This window comes from Rutilus rutilus, assembly GCF_951802725.1.
Source record: "Rutilus rutilus genome assembly, chromosome: 5".
Classification (NCBI taxonomy): domain Eukaryota; kingdom Metazoa; phylum Chordata; class Actinopteri; order Cypriniformes; family Leuciscidae; genus Rutilus; species Rutilus rutilus.
In genome coordinates, this window is record NC_140213.1 from 31,728,746 (window position 1) to 31,744,864 (window position 16,119).

General features: G+C 37.1%; 1 protein-coding gene across 2 annotated transcripts; it reads right to left on the minus strand.

Annotated features, from left to right (window-relative positions):
* Positions 1 to 1,323: 1,323 nt before the first annotated feature.
* fkbp4 (FKBP prolyl isomerase 4) lies at positions 1,324 to 14,005 on the minus strand. Of its 2 annotated transcripts, none has more exons than XM_084408557.1 (10): positions 13,615 to 14,005; positions 12,529 to 12,673; positions 12,267 to 12,409; positions 12,060 to 12,180; positions 9,250 to 9,406; positions 9,076 to 9,166; positions 8,669 to 8,752; positions 4,334 to 4,519; positions 2,507 to 2,746; positions 1,324 to 2,403 (listed from the first exon to the last, which is right to left on the minus strand). In XM_084408557.1, exons 1-10 carry the CDS (start codon positions 13,702 to 13,704, stop codon positions 2,311 to 2,313), a joined length of 1,350 nt encoding a protein of 449 aa, XP_084264683.1. In that variant the 5' UTR covers positions 13,705 to 14,005; the 3' UTR covers positions 1,324 to 2,310. The 2 variants fall into 2 exon arrangements, with proteins under 2 accessions (XP_084264683.1, XP_084264682.1); XM_084408556.1 differs by having other exon boundaries at positions 1,324 to 2,406.
* Positions 14,006 to 16,119: the final 2,114 nt, after the last annotated feature.

Consider the following 16,119-nt stretch of genomic DNA (forward strand, 5'->3'; position numbering starts at 1 on the left):
TGTACAAATTGCTACACAATCATTCAATTTAGAATTTTGCACACGCAAGTTGAAAGGCATTTGGTTGTAGATTGTAAAACAATATATGCAACCTTTATCAAGTTCATGGATTATAGAGCTTCCACGTGTTAATCATTTTGATACTATATTCATCCCATAATAAACCATGGTACATTTGAGTGGAAACAAGTCTGCCTAAATCAGTGGTGCTCAACTTTTGGGGCAATATCGAAGGCCCCACAATATATTTCTGATAATTCTGCTGTGACAAAGCTGCTTATTTTCAAACTTTTTTATTTACAAAAACTAAGAATGGTTTATATATATATATATATATATATATATATATATACTATACTATACTATACTAAATAATTCCATAAGTTTTAATAACAATGCTGTTCAGGGTTTACACTTTTTATAACCAATGTGTTTACATGACCTTTCTAGTTGTCTGTGATTACAGTTATTTTAGGAATTCACAGTTTTACAGGAACTGTGATTTTACTTTTATATTGACTGTAATACAATTTTTTATCCAATAAAATATATTAAAGCTTAAAGTTAATATACATTTTGAAAAATTATATTCATTATAAAAAAAGTCCATGGATGTGATATTTTTTACGAATCTCCATGACTTATCCATGAGCACCCTGTTTCGTAAATAATAAATGGCAGTTAAGGAAACATATGAAAAGTATTTCAGTTTACATTTTGATTATTCGCTGTTTTAGATTGTTTATTAGCCAAACATTTATCTAGTTTTTCTGTATATTTGCTGACTGCAATTTCGCTGGCTTATAATATACACTGCCAGGCCAAAAAAAAAAAAAAAAAGCTCTCGGATTTAATTAAAAAGATCTTCTTTTGTGTTCCAAAGATGAATGAAGGTCTTACGGGTTTGGATTGACATAAGAGTGAGTAATTAATGACAATTAAAATTTTTGGGTGAACTAACCCTTTAAGGTCTGAAAATGATTCTTTATGCTCCCTCCCAACCATTCTTTCACAATTTGAGCCTGATGAATCTTGACATTGTCATCCAGTGTCTTCCTACATGGTTGTTTAAGAAATGAAAACTGCAACACACTCCATCAATTAGGGTTAGAAGAACTGTTGCCAAACATACAACATGCTAGAAACATAATAATCACAGAAACAATGATCCAATCATAGACACTTGAGAATTTGTCTATTTAAATCCAAACAGCAACCTTTTTTTGGGGGGGGGGGGGGCAGGCATTGTATCTTTAGAGAGATACTGACCCATTTTGTACTTTCACAGTGTCCTAATGCTACAATCCAGACAATACAGCAGAATGATTTTGAGTTTGTTTTATTGTTCTAGTCAACATCAGAGTTTCAAGGACATGGGAACAGAACTGTCTGTATGTCTCTCTTACACACAACACTAGAGTAATCCTGTCCTGGTTGAGCTCCGTCACACAGCACCGCAGGGTAAAGCGAGCCTCTTCTGCCATGACGGTCCACCATGAGATATACAATGTCAAGTACAATTATGGAGAAATCATAGGTAATCTTGTCCACAAGATAAAAAAAAAAAAAAAAAAAAAAAAAAAGAGAGACAGTGTAAGACTGCAGGTCTAAGTTCATGATCTCACTTTGTAAAATGACAAACATCTCAGCCCTATATTGATGATGTTCTCCACTAGAGTGAAGCAGACAAGAGGGCTCTTCACAGGAAATGTGTGGTTTCTCCTCTAGAGATTCTCTATCAAAAGGTTTCCAGTTGTGATAAGTTGTACACATTAAACGTGGAGAATTTAACAGTGAAAAAAATAATAAAAAAAAATAACACTCAAAAGCTTACAAATCAAAGAAAACAAAATTGTCTTTTTGCCCTGGTGATCACCTCCATGCACGTAAAGTTTAGTGACGGGACAGAAAAGCGCTTTATTGTACAGCAGTGCGACTCAAAGGGTTTCTAAGGATCAGCATCAGTTTTTGCAGCCGACACGAGAGGCTGCAGTAGAAGCTACAGGCTGAGAATCGTTTTATTTCCACGGTCTCCAAGTGTAAAGAGACGCAGCAGAGAACATGGCCAGGCCGACTAGCTGCCTTACAGTAATGCACACACAAGCATTCATACTCACCCTGGCCATAAGGGTCTGGCCACAGTACAAAAGCAAATGTCTCGCTACATTAGATTAGAAACTAAAGCACGCACGCATCCTCACTTGCACAAACACACTTCAGGGGAACAGAAATTATAGAAGGTATATATATATATAAAAAAAAAAAACCTCTTAAAAAACAAAACACAGTAATTCATAGAAACGCATGCCATTATGCTGCGGTTTGTTCCTGGGCTCCGTTTTCTTCTATTTCCATTGCACTACCATTCTGTTTCTTTTCCTGCTCCTTTTCTTGATCCGCCTCCTTCTGAAAAACAGCAACCAAAAAAACAATATTAGATAGAAGACAAAAGATATTTGGCGGGTTCTTTTGAGCAGTGACCGAGCTAGTAACCGTAGACACTTACTTTAGCGTCTCTCTCTGCAAACTTCTGGAACATGTTGGCATAGAGGCGTTTGTCCTTCTCGTGTTGCGCTTTGATATGTTTCTGGCAGAGCACGATCTGGCTCTTCGCTGCCTTATTGGCTGGATACAACTGAGTGACGCGCTGGAAATCTGCTCTCGCCCTGTCAAACTCCTTCATGACAACCAGTGCCTCTCCTCGCCTAAACAAAGCCTTCTCATTATTTGGGTCCAGCTCCAGTGCCTTCACACACAAAAAAATGGAAAGCAAAAAAAAGGGTGCAATGGTCAAATTTACTTGCAACTTAAGCAAGAAACCTTTTCTAAACAGCCTACTTATCCACCAAATAAATGAATTAGGACTTTTAAAGTCAAAATCACAATGGCTGCGTTTACACTTCAAGTCTTAATGCACAGATCGAATCTTTTGACCATATCCGATTTGATGTCCCACCTGATTACATTCACGTTAGACACTACTGGTAGCCGATATCCGTGTTTATATTAATCCCAGCCCATTCTGTTGGTGATCGCTTTACTATGTATTAACATAGCTGACCCTCTGGTTTTCAATGGCCGTGCTGAAATCATTTATATAATTCACGTCAGATGGCCATGATTATTTGCCAGCATGGACAACTTTAAAGCTGTCAGAGATGTTTGCAGCGCAAAATCGGACTAAACAGATATAGACCGGAAAATAACGGTAAGTTATTTTATCTATGGCTCATTAGATCTAGAATTCTGAAGTGAAATAAAGTAGAGCAGTAAGATTTATTTGAATGAATTCGAGTGAGTGAGAGAGAGAGAGAGAGAGAGAGAGAGAGAGCTTGAGTTTAGTGAAGCTTGTTTATGTACAAAAACAGTGAAGTTATCACCTCACTACTGTGAAAAATAGTGTAGCTTTCAGTAGCAAAGCTGTTTTATTTATAAAATTTGAAAACCAGTTTCCATTCTCCTGGATGTTTCCGTGTGTGCGCAATTTCTTAACTATAAAGTTTCCACCTCACTAAAAAAAAAGCTGTGAGTTTAAGTGTGAGCGTCTGTTTCAGCTGTCTTTGTGGGCAAAGTGTCGTCATCACCTTGTGGTGGCTTGGAATTCCAGGGGGAATCGGATATGCAAGTTTAGACATGTCAGATGTCCAGATATCGGATATGTACCCGATTTAAAACCACATTTAGAAGTGCCTCAGATTAGATGCGGAAAAATACGGATCTCGTGCGGATTTTTGTTTACATGTGTGCAACAAATTATGATCTGCATCAGATGTGAGTAAAAAATAATAATAATTTTGTGCCAGTGTAAACGCAGCCAATAAGGCCCATTGCAATTAATTATAAATCATTAATAAAAAGTTTGATTTAAAATGTGTAGAATTGAGTAAGTAATAAGTGACAGCAGAATCTATTTTGTATATATATATATAAATAAAACAATTGACTGGGTACCACTGAGGAAGTATGGTACCTTTAAAGAAGACTGAAGTGTGAACCCACATTAAGAGCAACTATTTTTCTTTCTTTTTTTTCCTTTTAAACTTGATACATGAGCAGCAATATGAAATGCCACATGAAATGCTCATTTACGTTCATCTATTTTGCACATTAACCATTTTATTTCAAGGCATTACATATTTAGAGCCATTATTAAGCATTCCTGTAGCTCAAACAATAGAGCACTGGCAACACTAAGGGAATGGGTTTGATTCCTTGGGAATGCATGAACTGATAAATGCATTAATGCAATGGATAAAAGTGTCTACTAAATGATGTATTAACTTTGGCAGCACTTGAATATGACTACCTTCAACCTTAAGCATTCATATCCTACCTTGTCACAGCTCTCGAGGGCAGGGCTTGCTTCCTGCAGCTTTAGGTAGCACATAGCTAGGTTGAGGTGAGCAGCCAATCGCAGCGCTTTGGCTTTCTCCTCTTCATTCGGCTCCATACTGGACTCATGCTCTAACCAGGACACAATGCGTTTGTACTGCACAGCTGCCTGCTTGTATTTCCCCTCCTGTGCACACAAAACACTCCAATTAATCAAACAAATCATTCAATGAGGGCAACCTCATAACAAACAATGACACACACTCATTATTGTGGTGATCTTGTACAATAAATAGATCTTAAAATAATATACTATTAGATAGAGCTGGGTGGTATGACCAAAAATCTGTATCAGTATCTTTTAAGATTTTGGTGGTTTTAATGATACATCATAATACTTTTTTTATGACTGGACCTTAATATATATGTTGAAGTTGAAGAAACCAGAGCGTTAATTGTGGTTTTAAACTACTCTTTATTGTCAGAACATATCATGACAAACACTTGCCAAACTGGTCAACATTTCACAAATCTGAGGTAGAACATTCAAATATTTGTCATTCTTCCTTAAAATAAATATCTTAATAGAAAAAATAATTTCTTAGTTTCTGCATGTGCTAATTTTTATTTGGTAAAATGTAATATTCTGACTGTTTGAGTTTTATTAAAATTAACCATTGGTCATCCAGTCTCATGCATTTAGATCATGATAACAACAGATAAAACCAGGCATAGCCTGTAGCACCTCACTATCATGGCAAAATGTAACTTTATGGTTTCTATGGTATTTGTATGAAAAACATTATTAAATACTGTAATTATATTCCATTAGTCCTTTAATACATTGTCTACATTAAAGGACAAGTTCGGTATTTTACACTTAAAGCCCTGTTTACAGATCGTTTCTGATGAAATAGAACGGTTAAGATTAAAATTTGGACACATGCTGCTGTCCCGAGAATTTTAGGTTTATTTCGCTTTCCCCAAAACCTTCAGAATGGGTGTATAGGTGCACTGGAACAATCCTTCCTAAAACGCATTAAACTTTCGTTTACAAAGACGTGAAACTCACCGAGTGGTCAGGGGTGTTCACTGATATGCTCATACAAAAATCGCTGCAAAATATGCTTTCCAACAGGTTTTATCGTAGTTTTTGTCCAACTCCATTGACTTGTATTGAAAGAGCTGTGTGAGGTCCGGTATTACTCCGCCGCTTCTTCTTCTGCTTCTTCTGTGTATTCAATGAAATGCCAGTGGTTTGCTTGCAATTGGGAAAGGTGCATTATCGCCACCAACTGGGCTGGAGTGTCTATTATTCAAGCTCTCAACGGAAGAATCTACGGGTGTGAGACGTTTGGAAAAATAGATCCACAGTTTTACAACGAATGGTAAAACACCTGTTGGAAAGCATATTTTGCAGCGATTTTTGTATGAGCATATCAGTGAACACCCCTGACCACTCGGTGAGTTTCATCTCTTTGTAAACGAAAGTTTAATGCGTTTTAGGAAGGATATGTTCGAGTGCACCTATACACCCATTCTGTAGGTGGGGGGGAAAGCGAAATAAACCTAAAATTCTCGGGACAGCAGCATGTGTCCAAATTTTAATCTTAACCGTTCTATTTCATCAGAAACGATCTGTAAACAGGGCTTTAAGTGTAAAATACCGAACTTGTCCTTTAATAATATAATACAATTCAATATGTATATCCCACATTTCATGGTGCAGTTAATATTACTAGGCTAACGTTACAGTAAATCCATGGTAAATGATGGGAATTTGTAGACGGAAAAGCCTTCGGACTGTATCGTTGTGCACAGTGTTTCTCTTGTTTGTCAGCGCTGTTTCATCTGCCTTTAAACTGGTTTAAATCACGGAGACATTGTGTTCTTCGCTGAATTCAAGCGCTTCTCACTGGATCTCGTGACAGAGACCGATCTGCTCTAGTGAGCTCGCGCTGCGCTGCGGTTTGGACTTAGAGCTGAGCGGATAAATGGTCCGTGTGGCGCGCGGTTCAAATGAGTTTCGTTCCGCTTTTGCCGCATAAACATTATCGAACATTTATCGAACTCTTGATATCGTTTTATCGAGAAAAATTATATCGCGATAACTATCGTTATCGTTTTATCGCTTTTTCGCCCAACCCTATGTCAAATACAAATTTACTTCCAAAAATTGTGCTAATCAAAAAATTTAATCATTAATCAAATAAAAATGTAATAATTTCTTTATTTTCTGGCAAGTTTTGCCAGTAAGTAATTTGAAGTAAGTACCCGATCGTCACACTATTCAAATTCTCAGTGTTAAGCACAATGACATGGTAGCATTTTACACTGAAGTAGGCTGCTTTTAAATAACAATTTATTTAAAGCAAAAGTTCCTCTTTAGTGAAATTACATTTCTTTAATAGCCTAAACCAGCTATTATACCAGCTTTAATAGCCTAAAAAGTTAAGAGCTATAAATATGATTTAAGTGTGAGATTTAAATTACGCAAGTCAATGAAAGCGCACAGGTCTGAAAGACTAGATTATATTAGTGCCGCGCCCTCTCCTATTGTGGTCTTTAGTTTTGAAATTAGCCGATGATAAATAAAATGAAGCCCATTCTGTTGCTTTTGTTGACGTGAACTCTGTTGAATTTGCATGAATTTGACCAAATTAAAAAGAAAATTATGGGAAATTGCTTCCATCAATATGTTGGAAACCACTCTTATCAGAATCATGTCTCTTAAAGGTGCTGTATGTAACTTTTCTACTAAAATGAATCTATAGAATCTAGATAGAAAAAAAAAAATCTATCTACTAAAAGGTTTTGCTATTACCTCTGAAAGCAAGTATTCTTATTTTTATGTGAAGGTGCCGGGTCGGATTTACCGCGAAATCCAGTGACGTGACCTGCACGCGCGCTCCCGAGCCTCTCGCCTCATCTAGCCTACTGACTTTGCACTCAACAGCAACGACACTGCAAATTATGATATGGACTTATGCAATTTATGACATGTCTGATAACACTAAGAAACGACCTGCTCCCAGCACAACACAGACTCCAACACAAACTCCACATATTGATAAAAAAAATAAAAAAAAAACGTTTTTTTTTTTTTTTTCTGCTGAAGCTCGTAAGGCCAGACGTGAATCGCATGAACTTCGGGTGAAAAAACACGGCTCAACATCGGCAGGGCATTTGAATCATGGAGAAACCTTATCTACAAACCTAGAATGTATATTTCCTGAAGAAAATGTGAAGTGGCAAAATTCGGCATGGTTGCTAGGGTTCCATACTTATCATGGTACGAGCATGGAGCATTAGTTCAACGTCAAGTTGATAAAAGTAGCCTATTATCGTAACGTTGCAGTGGGAGTTTAGCTTAGTTTCCAGCATGTTGTGTGATGCTTTCCCCGGTGTGTTGCGTCTCAGTCTGAAGGTACCCACAGTGCTCGCTCATAAATTCGAGCACGCGCAAGAGCACACGCTTGTAAACTTATTGGTTGCAATCTGAAACATCACCGCTAGAGGTCGCTGAAAACTACATACAGCACCTTTAAGCTTAGGTACATTTTTAGTTAAAGCTGTCAAGTTATTAAGCAATGTCTCATGTAGGTTCCTTTGTGTTTTTATAAGTGACCACTAGGAGGTGCTCTAGGCTTATGTTTTCCTTGATTGGTTTACGTTGAAAACGAAAGTAAAATAGTGATGCACATTCGTTGCGTTTTACCATGAAATTAGAGTTCTGTGTCTTTATTAAAATCAACACATTAATTATCTCTCATCCACCCGCAATTTTTGAAACGTTATTTTTTTATTACCTGACCCGCCCAACCCGCAGAATATCCGCAGCGTCCGTTGATATAACTGAGATCCACACATCACTAATTCACAGACACTAGTCCATATTGCAATTTGATTCCTTGTACAGCCCTATTTTTGATTTATTCATCCAAAAATGGCCAAATTCCATGACATTCCACTTTATACAGAAAATTCCATTTGTGACTGGATTCTGTGACTCCATCCGAGTTTTCTGCATCGCAGAAATCATGGGGCTCTACATGATATTTGCCATGTTAAATTATTCTGGTTATAAAGTTATAACCATTAGTAAGAAGGGTTTGCATTCAATAGAGGTCCTCTCTCAATACACTATACATAGCGTTCTTCGTGGCCATTGAATAGATGCAGCAGTTCTTTCAGCTATGTACCGGTGTGGTGGCATTTAAAAAATACATACGAAAAACTGAAACTGGATGAACCGTTATGCCGCATAGCACTACTATTACATTAAAATGGGATGTAGAGCATAAATATATGTCGGTGTGCATGACATTGCTTCTACCTTAAAATACTGAGTTCCTTTCTCTTTGACGATGGCGCTCTGTTCCAGTTTCTCACTCGAGTTCATTTCCCAGGATTCTTTGGCCTGTGTGACAGGACACAGCATCTTAACCTCATGACAATGACTTTGTACAGACATTACTGCATAACTGATCATTTAATGTCTGTAATAAGTATTAAAGCATGATTATTTTTTACAAAGCTAGAAAAAAATGATATCATACATTACTGTTGTTCTTAGGGGTGGATTTAAAGGCCAAAATCTTACATCTCAATACGATTAATTTCATATTAAAAACCCACAAGTTCCCTACAATATAAACCCCCATAACATAACATTCCCATATACTGAGTAATGCGGGTGTAAATTTAGCTCTGCACTGCTTTTTTTTAGGAGGACACACTGACCTTCTCAAATGCTTTCAGTTTAATTGTGTACTGCAGTGTAGCATTAGGTGGAATATCGAATTTGTTGCTGCCAGCAGTTCCATAGCCATACCTGAAATTCAAAAATAAATTCATGAATAAATGAATTAAAACATTCACAGATACTGTGCACAGGTGTAAGAAATGTGTGTTTACTTTGGTTTGATGGTGAAGAGCGCCTCCTCTCCCTGCTCCATGGACTGCAAGGCTTTCTCTACTCCTGGAGGCAGACCCAAACTCTCTCCATCTCCCACCTCAAACTTCAACTCACGCTCGTCGAAAACACGCTCTTCGTGACGGCCCACCAAACACACTAAACCAAAGAAAAGGAAAAATGAACTATGATGCACATACAAAGAATGATTAAATTAAGATGTGCTTCTTTCCTCTGATAACTTTGCATTAACTCATTTAGTGGACACTTGCAGACTGCCGTGTAGATCACGCGACCACTAAACAGCACCGTGAGTTCCAATGAGAAGCGCTTGAATTCAGCGAAGAACAAAAAATGTCTTGGCGATTTAAACTAGTTAAGCCAGATGAAACAGCGCTGACAAACAGGAGAAACAGTGTGCGCAACGATACAGTCAGAAGGATTTTCAATCTACAAATCTTCATCATGAATTTACTGTAGTAACACTAACTGCACCATGGTATTGTGGCAGAAATGTGGGATATTCAGAACGAAAATTTAATTATTAATGTGGACATGTACTAAATGTATTAGAGGAGAAATGGAATATAATTGCAGTATTTTTTGTGATTAAAGCTACACTGTGTAGGATTTTCTCCCATCTAGCGGTGAAATTGTTTATGACTACCAACTGAATATTACTTTCTAGCCCCTCCCATTGTACTAATGTACTTACAAGATGGAGGCGCAACATGGCTGCCGCTATTCGAGCGACTCGCTCGTATGTATTCTAAATGGCAGATTCTACGCTTACGAGAATACTTGATTAGTTGGTAGAAGAAATTACACATTAATGAGCACATATCATTTTGAAAAAGTGTTTTTTGCTAAGAATCAACTTAAAAAATTACACAGTGTAGCTTTAAGCTATTGTGTTTGAGCATTTATAGTAAATGTATTTAGTGCAATTATGCAAATGTATTAAAATGCATCCCATTTTATCACAAATCTTTCCGTTTATTTAAGTACTTATTTTACTCATTTAAGACTGCTCTTATGAGGACACTCGACAAAACTGACATTTTGGCATAATTTGTGTGTGTTATGGTTCGTTCAATCCCGAAAGAGAACTCGATACTGACGTGCGTCTTTCTGTGGGTCGTGTGTGTGTGTGTCACATAGGCAGGACTTAGACAGACTGCGTTCAAGTGATGAAACCGGTGTTGCGACTGAAGACCATGTAACACCGACTTATCGTAGCAAGCCTGCTTACTGATGTAGAGAATAACTCCCTTTGGAGTGGACTTTGTGCTTTGCAGCCATTTGCATTAGGGCTGCACGATAATGGTTAAACTGATAATCACGATTATTTTGCTCAAAATTATAAATCGCGATAATTAAATCACGATTATTCTCATTTGAGAAACTACAGAGAAAAAGAAGAGACAGTTAACGGTTTATATAAAACAGGGTTTGATATTAACTTTCACCCACCGGCCATTTTGGTTACAAAATGTAAGTTACCGACCATTCAGAACTTCTACTTGAGAAGATCCCCCCCCTTCCATGTAAAGTGTTTTGAGTGCAGAGAAAAGCACTATATAAATGTAATGAATTATTATTATTATTCTATTAGCCAAAAAAAGAAATTTCACAGCTTATTTATATAAGGCTATATTCAAATTTGGATTTCATACATTAATTTCTTATTCAAACAAAATCCTGTCATCCAGATATCTCCAGCCTTCCTCATTCATTCTCATCAAAAATGTGTTTTAGGTGGACAGATCAATACAGTACAAAGAACATATAGGATGTTGTAAAATATCAATGTCTTTTTTTTGTTAACCAAATGCTTTTTAATCTACACTATTGCTTCAATGCAAGTGAACAAGCGCACCGTTATTTGTGTAGTGACGTGTGCGTTCAGGTAAGCCAGAAATGCGCAATACGCTGTATTTAATAGATCATGATGACTCACGAGTATTTGCGCAAAATCCGTGCGGATTTGGCTTACACGAATTTCCCCAGCAAAGTGAGTAAACATAATAACATGCCAAATTGCCCAGTGATTTGACAGCGTTGGTGTAAATTTTAAACCATCAGACTTCATTTAACCAACTATGACAACTTCCTCATACAGCAAGTCAATACAAATGGCATGATTTAACGTTAGATGAGCGTTAAATCATGCCATTTGTATTGACTTGCTGTACGAGGAAGTTGTCATAGTTGGTTATAAATGTCAACATTTCGGTTGCAAATGAGACAAAGTACAGATCCAGATCGCTCAGCAAATTCATACTGCAAAGAAAAATAGTCTACTTGTTGATAGACACTGAAAACAGTCAGTGGCTGTCGTTTTCAACTGATTCACATTATGAAAACTGGTAAAAACTTAAACTTAAAAAAATAGAACAGTGAAACAGATTTAGTCACACAAACAGCACAAATGGCTTGTGAAGAAACAGACTGGCTGTATAACAATTTCATGCAAACAGAATATCGCTGTGGAGATCAGTGCTTTTTCCGCAGTGTAGAGCGCGCGCCAGATTGCACCGATTAAGTAAAACACTGGGCATAAAATGTAAGAGAAAAGCTCTATTTGGGTGATTTGGGAGATTTAAGCTATTTAGATCTGGCAACCACAAACATCAATGCTAGTGGGGACTTGTTAACAATGCGATGCAAATGCAAACGATTTTTTAAAATTAATCGAGAGAGGCAGATATCGTCATCGTGATTAAAATACGATTAATCGTGCATCCCTAATTTGCATGCTCAAACAGCAACAAAAAAAGCATGATAGAAGCATAAGAACAATATGTTTTACCTTCCACAGATGCACCCTCATTAGGCTTTGTGTAGCCCTCCCCCTTAGTGATGATCCTGCGAATAATTCCACCATCTTCTCCATCGGTGATGTCCTCCCCATGAAACTCAAACAACTCCACCTGCCAGACAAACAAATGGAAACGTCAATACAAAAACTCTCCTTGTAATACTCCGAGTAGTCTGTTCACCTGCGTCTAGTCCTAACCTGGAACACAAGGGTAGCGTTGGGTGGGATTTTGGGTGGGCTGCCAGCAGCTCCATAGGCATACTCGGGTTTGCAAATCAACTGGCAGATCTCGCCAGTCTTCATCGTGGCCACACCGATGTCCCATGCTTTGATCACCTGACCTGTGAGACAGAGCAAATAATGTTTTAAAGTAGTTGAGTTGCATGCTCAACAAAGTTTTTTACAATGTTGTCAGAGAGGTCACACTAACATTTAATCCCCTTTACCTTATAATACCCACCTTTGCCCAACTCAAAGGAGAACTTCTCCCCTCGATCACGGCTGGAGTCGAACTGTGTACCATCAAGCAGGGTTCCGACATAGTGCACAAATACTTTATCACCGGTCATAGGCAACTCAGAGCCTGTACCCTCCTTCTTAACCATCTTTAGAAGAGAGAAAGAGATTAATCATCAATCTGTTAGTGGCACTGCACTACACCTGTGACCTGTCAATCTTCAAAGGCCACAGGGCAGAAAGATGTTCACGCCTAATACACACGCTAATTAGGCTACACATTACACAATAACAACAGATCATTTTATCAACGTTTGTACATGGCAAATTCTAAAGGTGTGCTATATTGCACGTTTTAATTAGAGCCATTCAGACAGTTATTTTTTTAATGCATTACATTGAAAATGTTTAACTAGCCCAAACATAAATGTGTCAGTTGTTTATGAATACAAATTCGATGACACTTTATTGTTTACTGGACACTGCACGTGGGTTAATCTGTGCAAATGTAACAACATTGCAACGCTGTTGAAATCAACGGAAATTTCACCTTTTTGTCATCATTTACTCGTCCTAGTGTCGCTCCAAAACATAATTACTTAATTTTTGTCTAAGGAACTCAAAAGGAGATGTTATTAATGTATCAGTCGCCTTTCGCTTTCGTAGGACAAGATGCAATGAAAGTGAATGGTTCCAATCGCTAATGTTTTGCTATATCTCATTTTGTGGTTCACACAAAAAAAAGAGAGTCATAATGTGTAACTTAAGTGTTAGACATTGAGAGTGAGTGAATGACGACAAAATTGTAAAAAAAAAAAAAAAAAAAATGTGGTTAACCTGGCCCTTTAAGCTCGACAAAATCTCTAGAAAGATCTAGCGACAGGCGGTGTGCGACACCAGTTAATAACGTTTAAATAAATTAAACATTTAGCTACACGTATGGTATTTGCCAGCATAGAACAGCTATAGCTGCAGTAAAGTGAGCAAACAGAGTGAAATATTGGCTCTAACGTTAACGTTACATGCATTCAGTCAGTCAGTCACACCTCCCTCATGGAGTCAATGCGGCTCAGTGCACTGCAGTATTTACCTTTAAAACACCTCCATCTTTCTTTGGGGTGATGTCTTCACCCTCGACGGGGATGCTGCAACCTTCAGTCACCACCTCTTCTGCAGTCATCTTTGATTTAATATGAAAATTTCCTTTTAAACAGCCCAAACAATAGATCCTATCTCCTCACAGAGCGGTCTTTCCTTTAAAGAATCACTGAAGACTCGACGTCTGCAGAACTAAACGGCTTTAATGTCGCTATTAGGAACGGACTTGGTTATCTACAGCACGAATGTGTAGGTTAGTGGCCGTTAAATGTGGTTTTTGAGTCCACAAACTGGCTGAGCGATGCGTTTATATAACGTTCGGCCCCGTCGCTGTAAACTGAACCGACTCAGCGAACTTTCCAGAGCTTGTGTACTGAGTCTCTAGAATTGACTAGGCACCGTCGCTAAAATCTTAACCACAGTCATTAACGAAAAAGGGGTTATACTGCGTGTTTATATGATCAGATTATATTGTAGATTATAGTCAAATCACTTTGTGTACTGAACAAATAGAATACATTTTTTTTTTTTTTTTTTTTCACAAATATGTTTATTATAATTTTCAATTTAAGGACAAAACACATAACACACACATAAGAAATAAAATAAAGACCCTCCCCCCACCCTAAAACCCACCCTTCACTCAATTACAACAAAATTATTTTCTACAAATCACAGTCTTTTACAAGGCGTAAAAAGGGCCACCAAATGTCTTTAAAGTCCTCCAGTTTTCCTTTGGCAATATATGTCAGTTTCTCCAGCGCCAAATTACTGGACATCAGTTTGATCCACTGTTTCACTCCAGGTTTTTCTGTGTCCTTCCATTTCAAAGCAATAACATATTTCGCCTGCACCAGGCAAAAGTTTACAAGTTTCTTGTTCTTTGTATTGCATTTGAAGCTATTTGGAAAAATGTGTAATATACAGAGTTTACCATCTAAGGGCATTTTACATTCAATTAGATCAGAAATTAGTGCACAGATTTGCTTCCAAAAGATTTGAAGTTCCTCGCATTGCCACATACAATGATATAGTGTCCCCTTTTCTTTACCACATTTGACACAATCATCTGGTATATTAGGGTTGAAATGATGGAGTTTCACTGGTGTGATGTACGTCCTGAACAACCACTTGTACTGTACTAATCGGAATCTTGTGTTGATAGTTTGTTTTTGTGCAAGAATACAGGAGTTGTTCCACTCCTCAACTGAAATGTCTGTTTCCATATCAGATCTCCAAGCTTGTAAATATGAAAGGCTACTTTCTTTTGAGGCTGCAATTAAAATATTATAAAATTTGGAAAGTAAGCCCCTACTATGATGGTGGTTAATAGCCATATTCTCTATGGTGGATAGTGGGGGTTGCACAGTCGACTTCAATAAATTAGTAATAAAACTTCTGACCTGAAGATACTTAAAAAAATGTTTCTTAGGCAAGTCGTATTTGTTTGTCAACTGTTCAAAAGACATTAGAACTCCATCATTGTACAAGTCCCCTAATTTACACACACCTTTATTCATCCACATTTTAAAGCCCATATCCGCGCGTGCAGGTTTAAATGTAACATTGCCCCAAATGGGTGACAGAGTTGAAAGCTTAGACTCCTCATTCAAAGCAACATGTGCTTGGTGCCAGATCGAAACAGTGTTTCTGACAATTGGATTTTTTGTGTTTTTTAGCAGCTGTTTAGTTTCAGCTGAGTAAATATAGGATTTTAATGGCAATTCTATTGTGTTGTTTTCAATTTGTATCCAAGAAGGAATATCCTTACGTGAAAAATACGAAGTAGCGGCACATAGTTGAGCTGCCCAGTAGTACAGCTTCATGTTAGGCAGTCCAAGCCCCCCTCGGTCGAAAGGCAAATATAGAAGAGAAAGTCGTAACCTGGGCCGTTTATTATTCCATATGAATTTGGTAAAGTTTTTATTTAATGATGAAAACAAAGAGGCAGGAATATGTAGGGGAATAGATTGAAAAAGATATAGAAACTTTGGAAGAATCGACATTTTTATAATATTAATGCGACCTATCATGGAGATTGGCATCGTGTCCCATCTCTCTAATGATTCTAAAACCTTTTGAACTAGAATACATATTTGATTGATAAAATACATTTGAACATGAAGCATAATTGTCTATACTATACAGTTTCCCATTGCATACTGTACTCAATGTAAACATAATGAAAGATAAGATTGTTTAAATTAAATGTATTTATACAACACACTTTAAAACAATACTAATATGTAACAAAAACACAAGTGTCAGAATTTACCCATGGAGATAGATAGATAGATACCAATATTAAATAGACAGACACTTAAACAAAACATGACTGATGTTTAAACAAAAGAATGACAGATGGAAGATTTAAGAAAGCAGTGTTGTTACTGTTAACTAAAATTAAAACTATTAAGTCATTGAAATAAAACTGGAATAAAATCAAATAAAATTAGAATAAAAAATTAAGTTCTAAAATTACTAAAACTGAAATAAA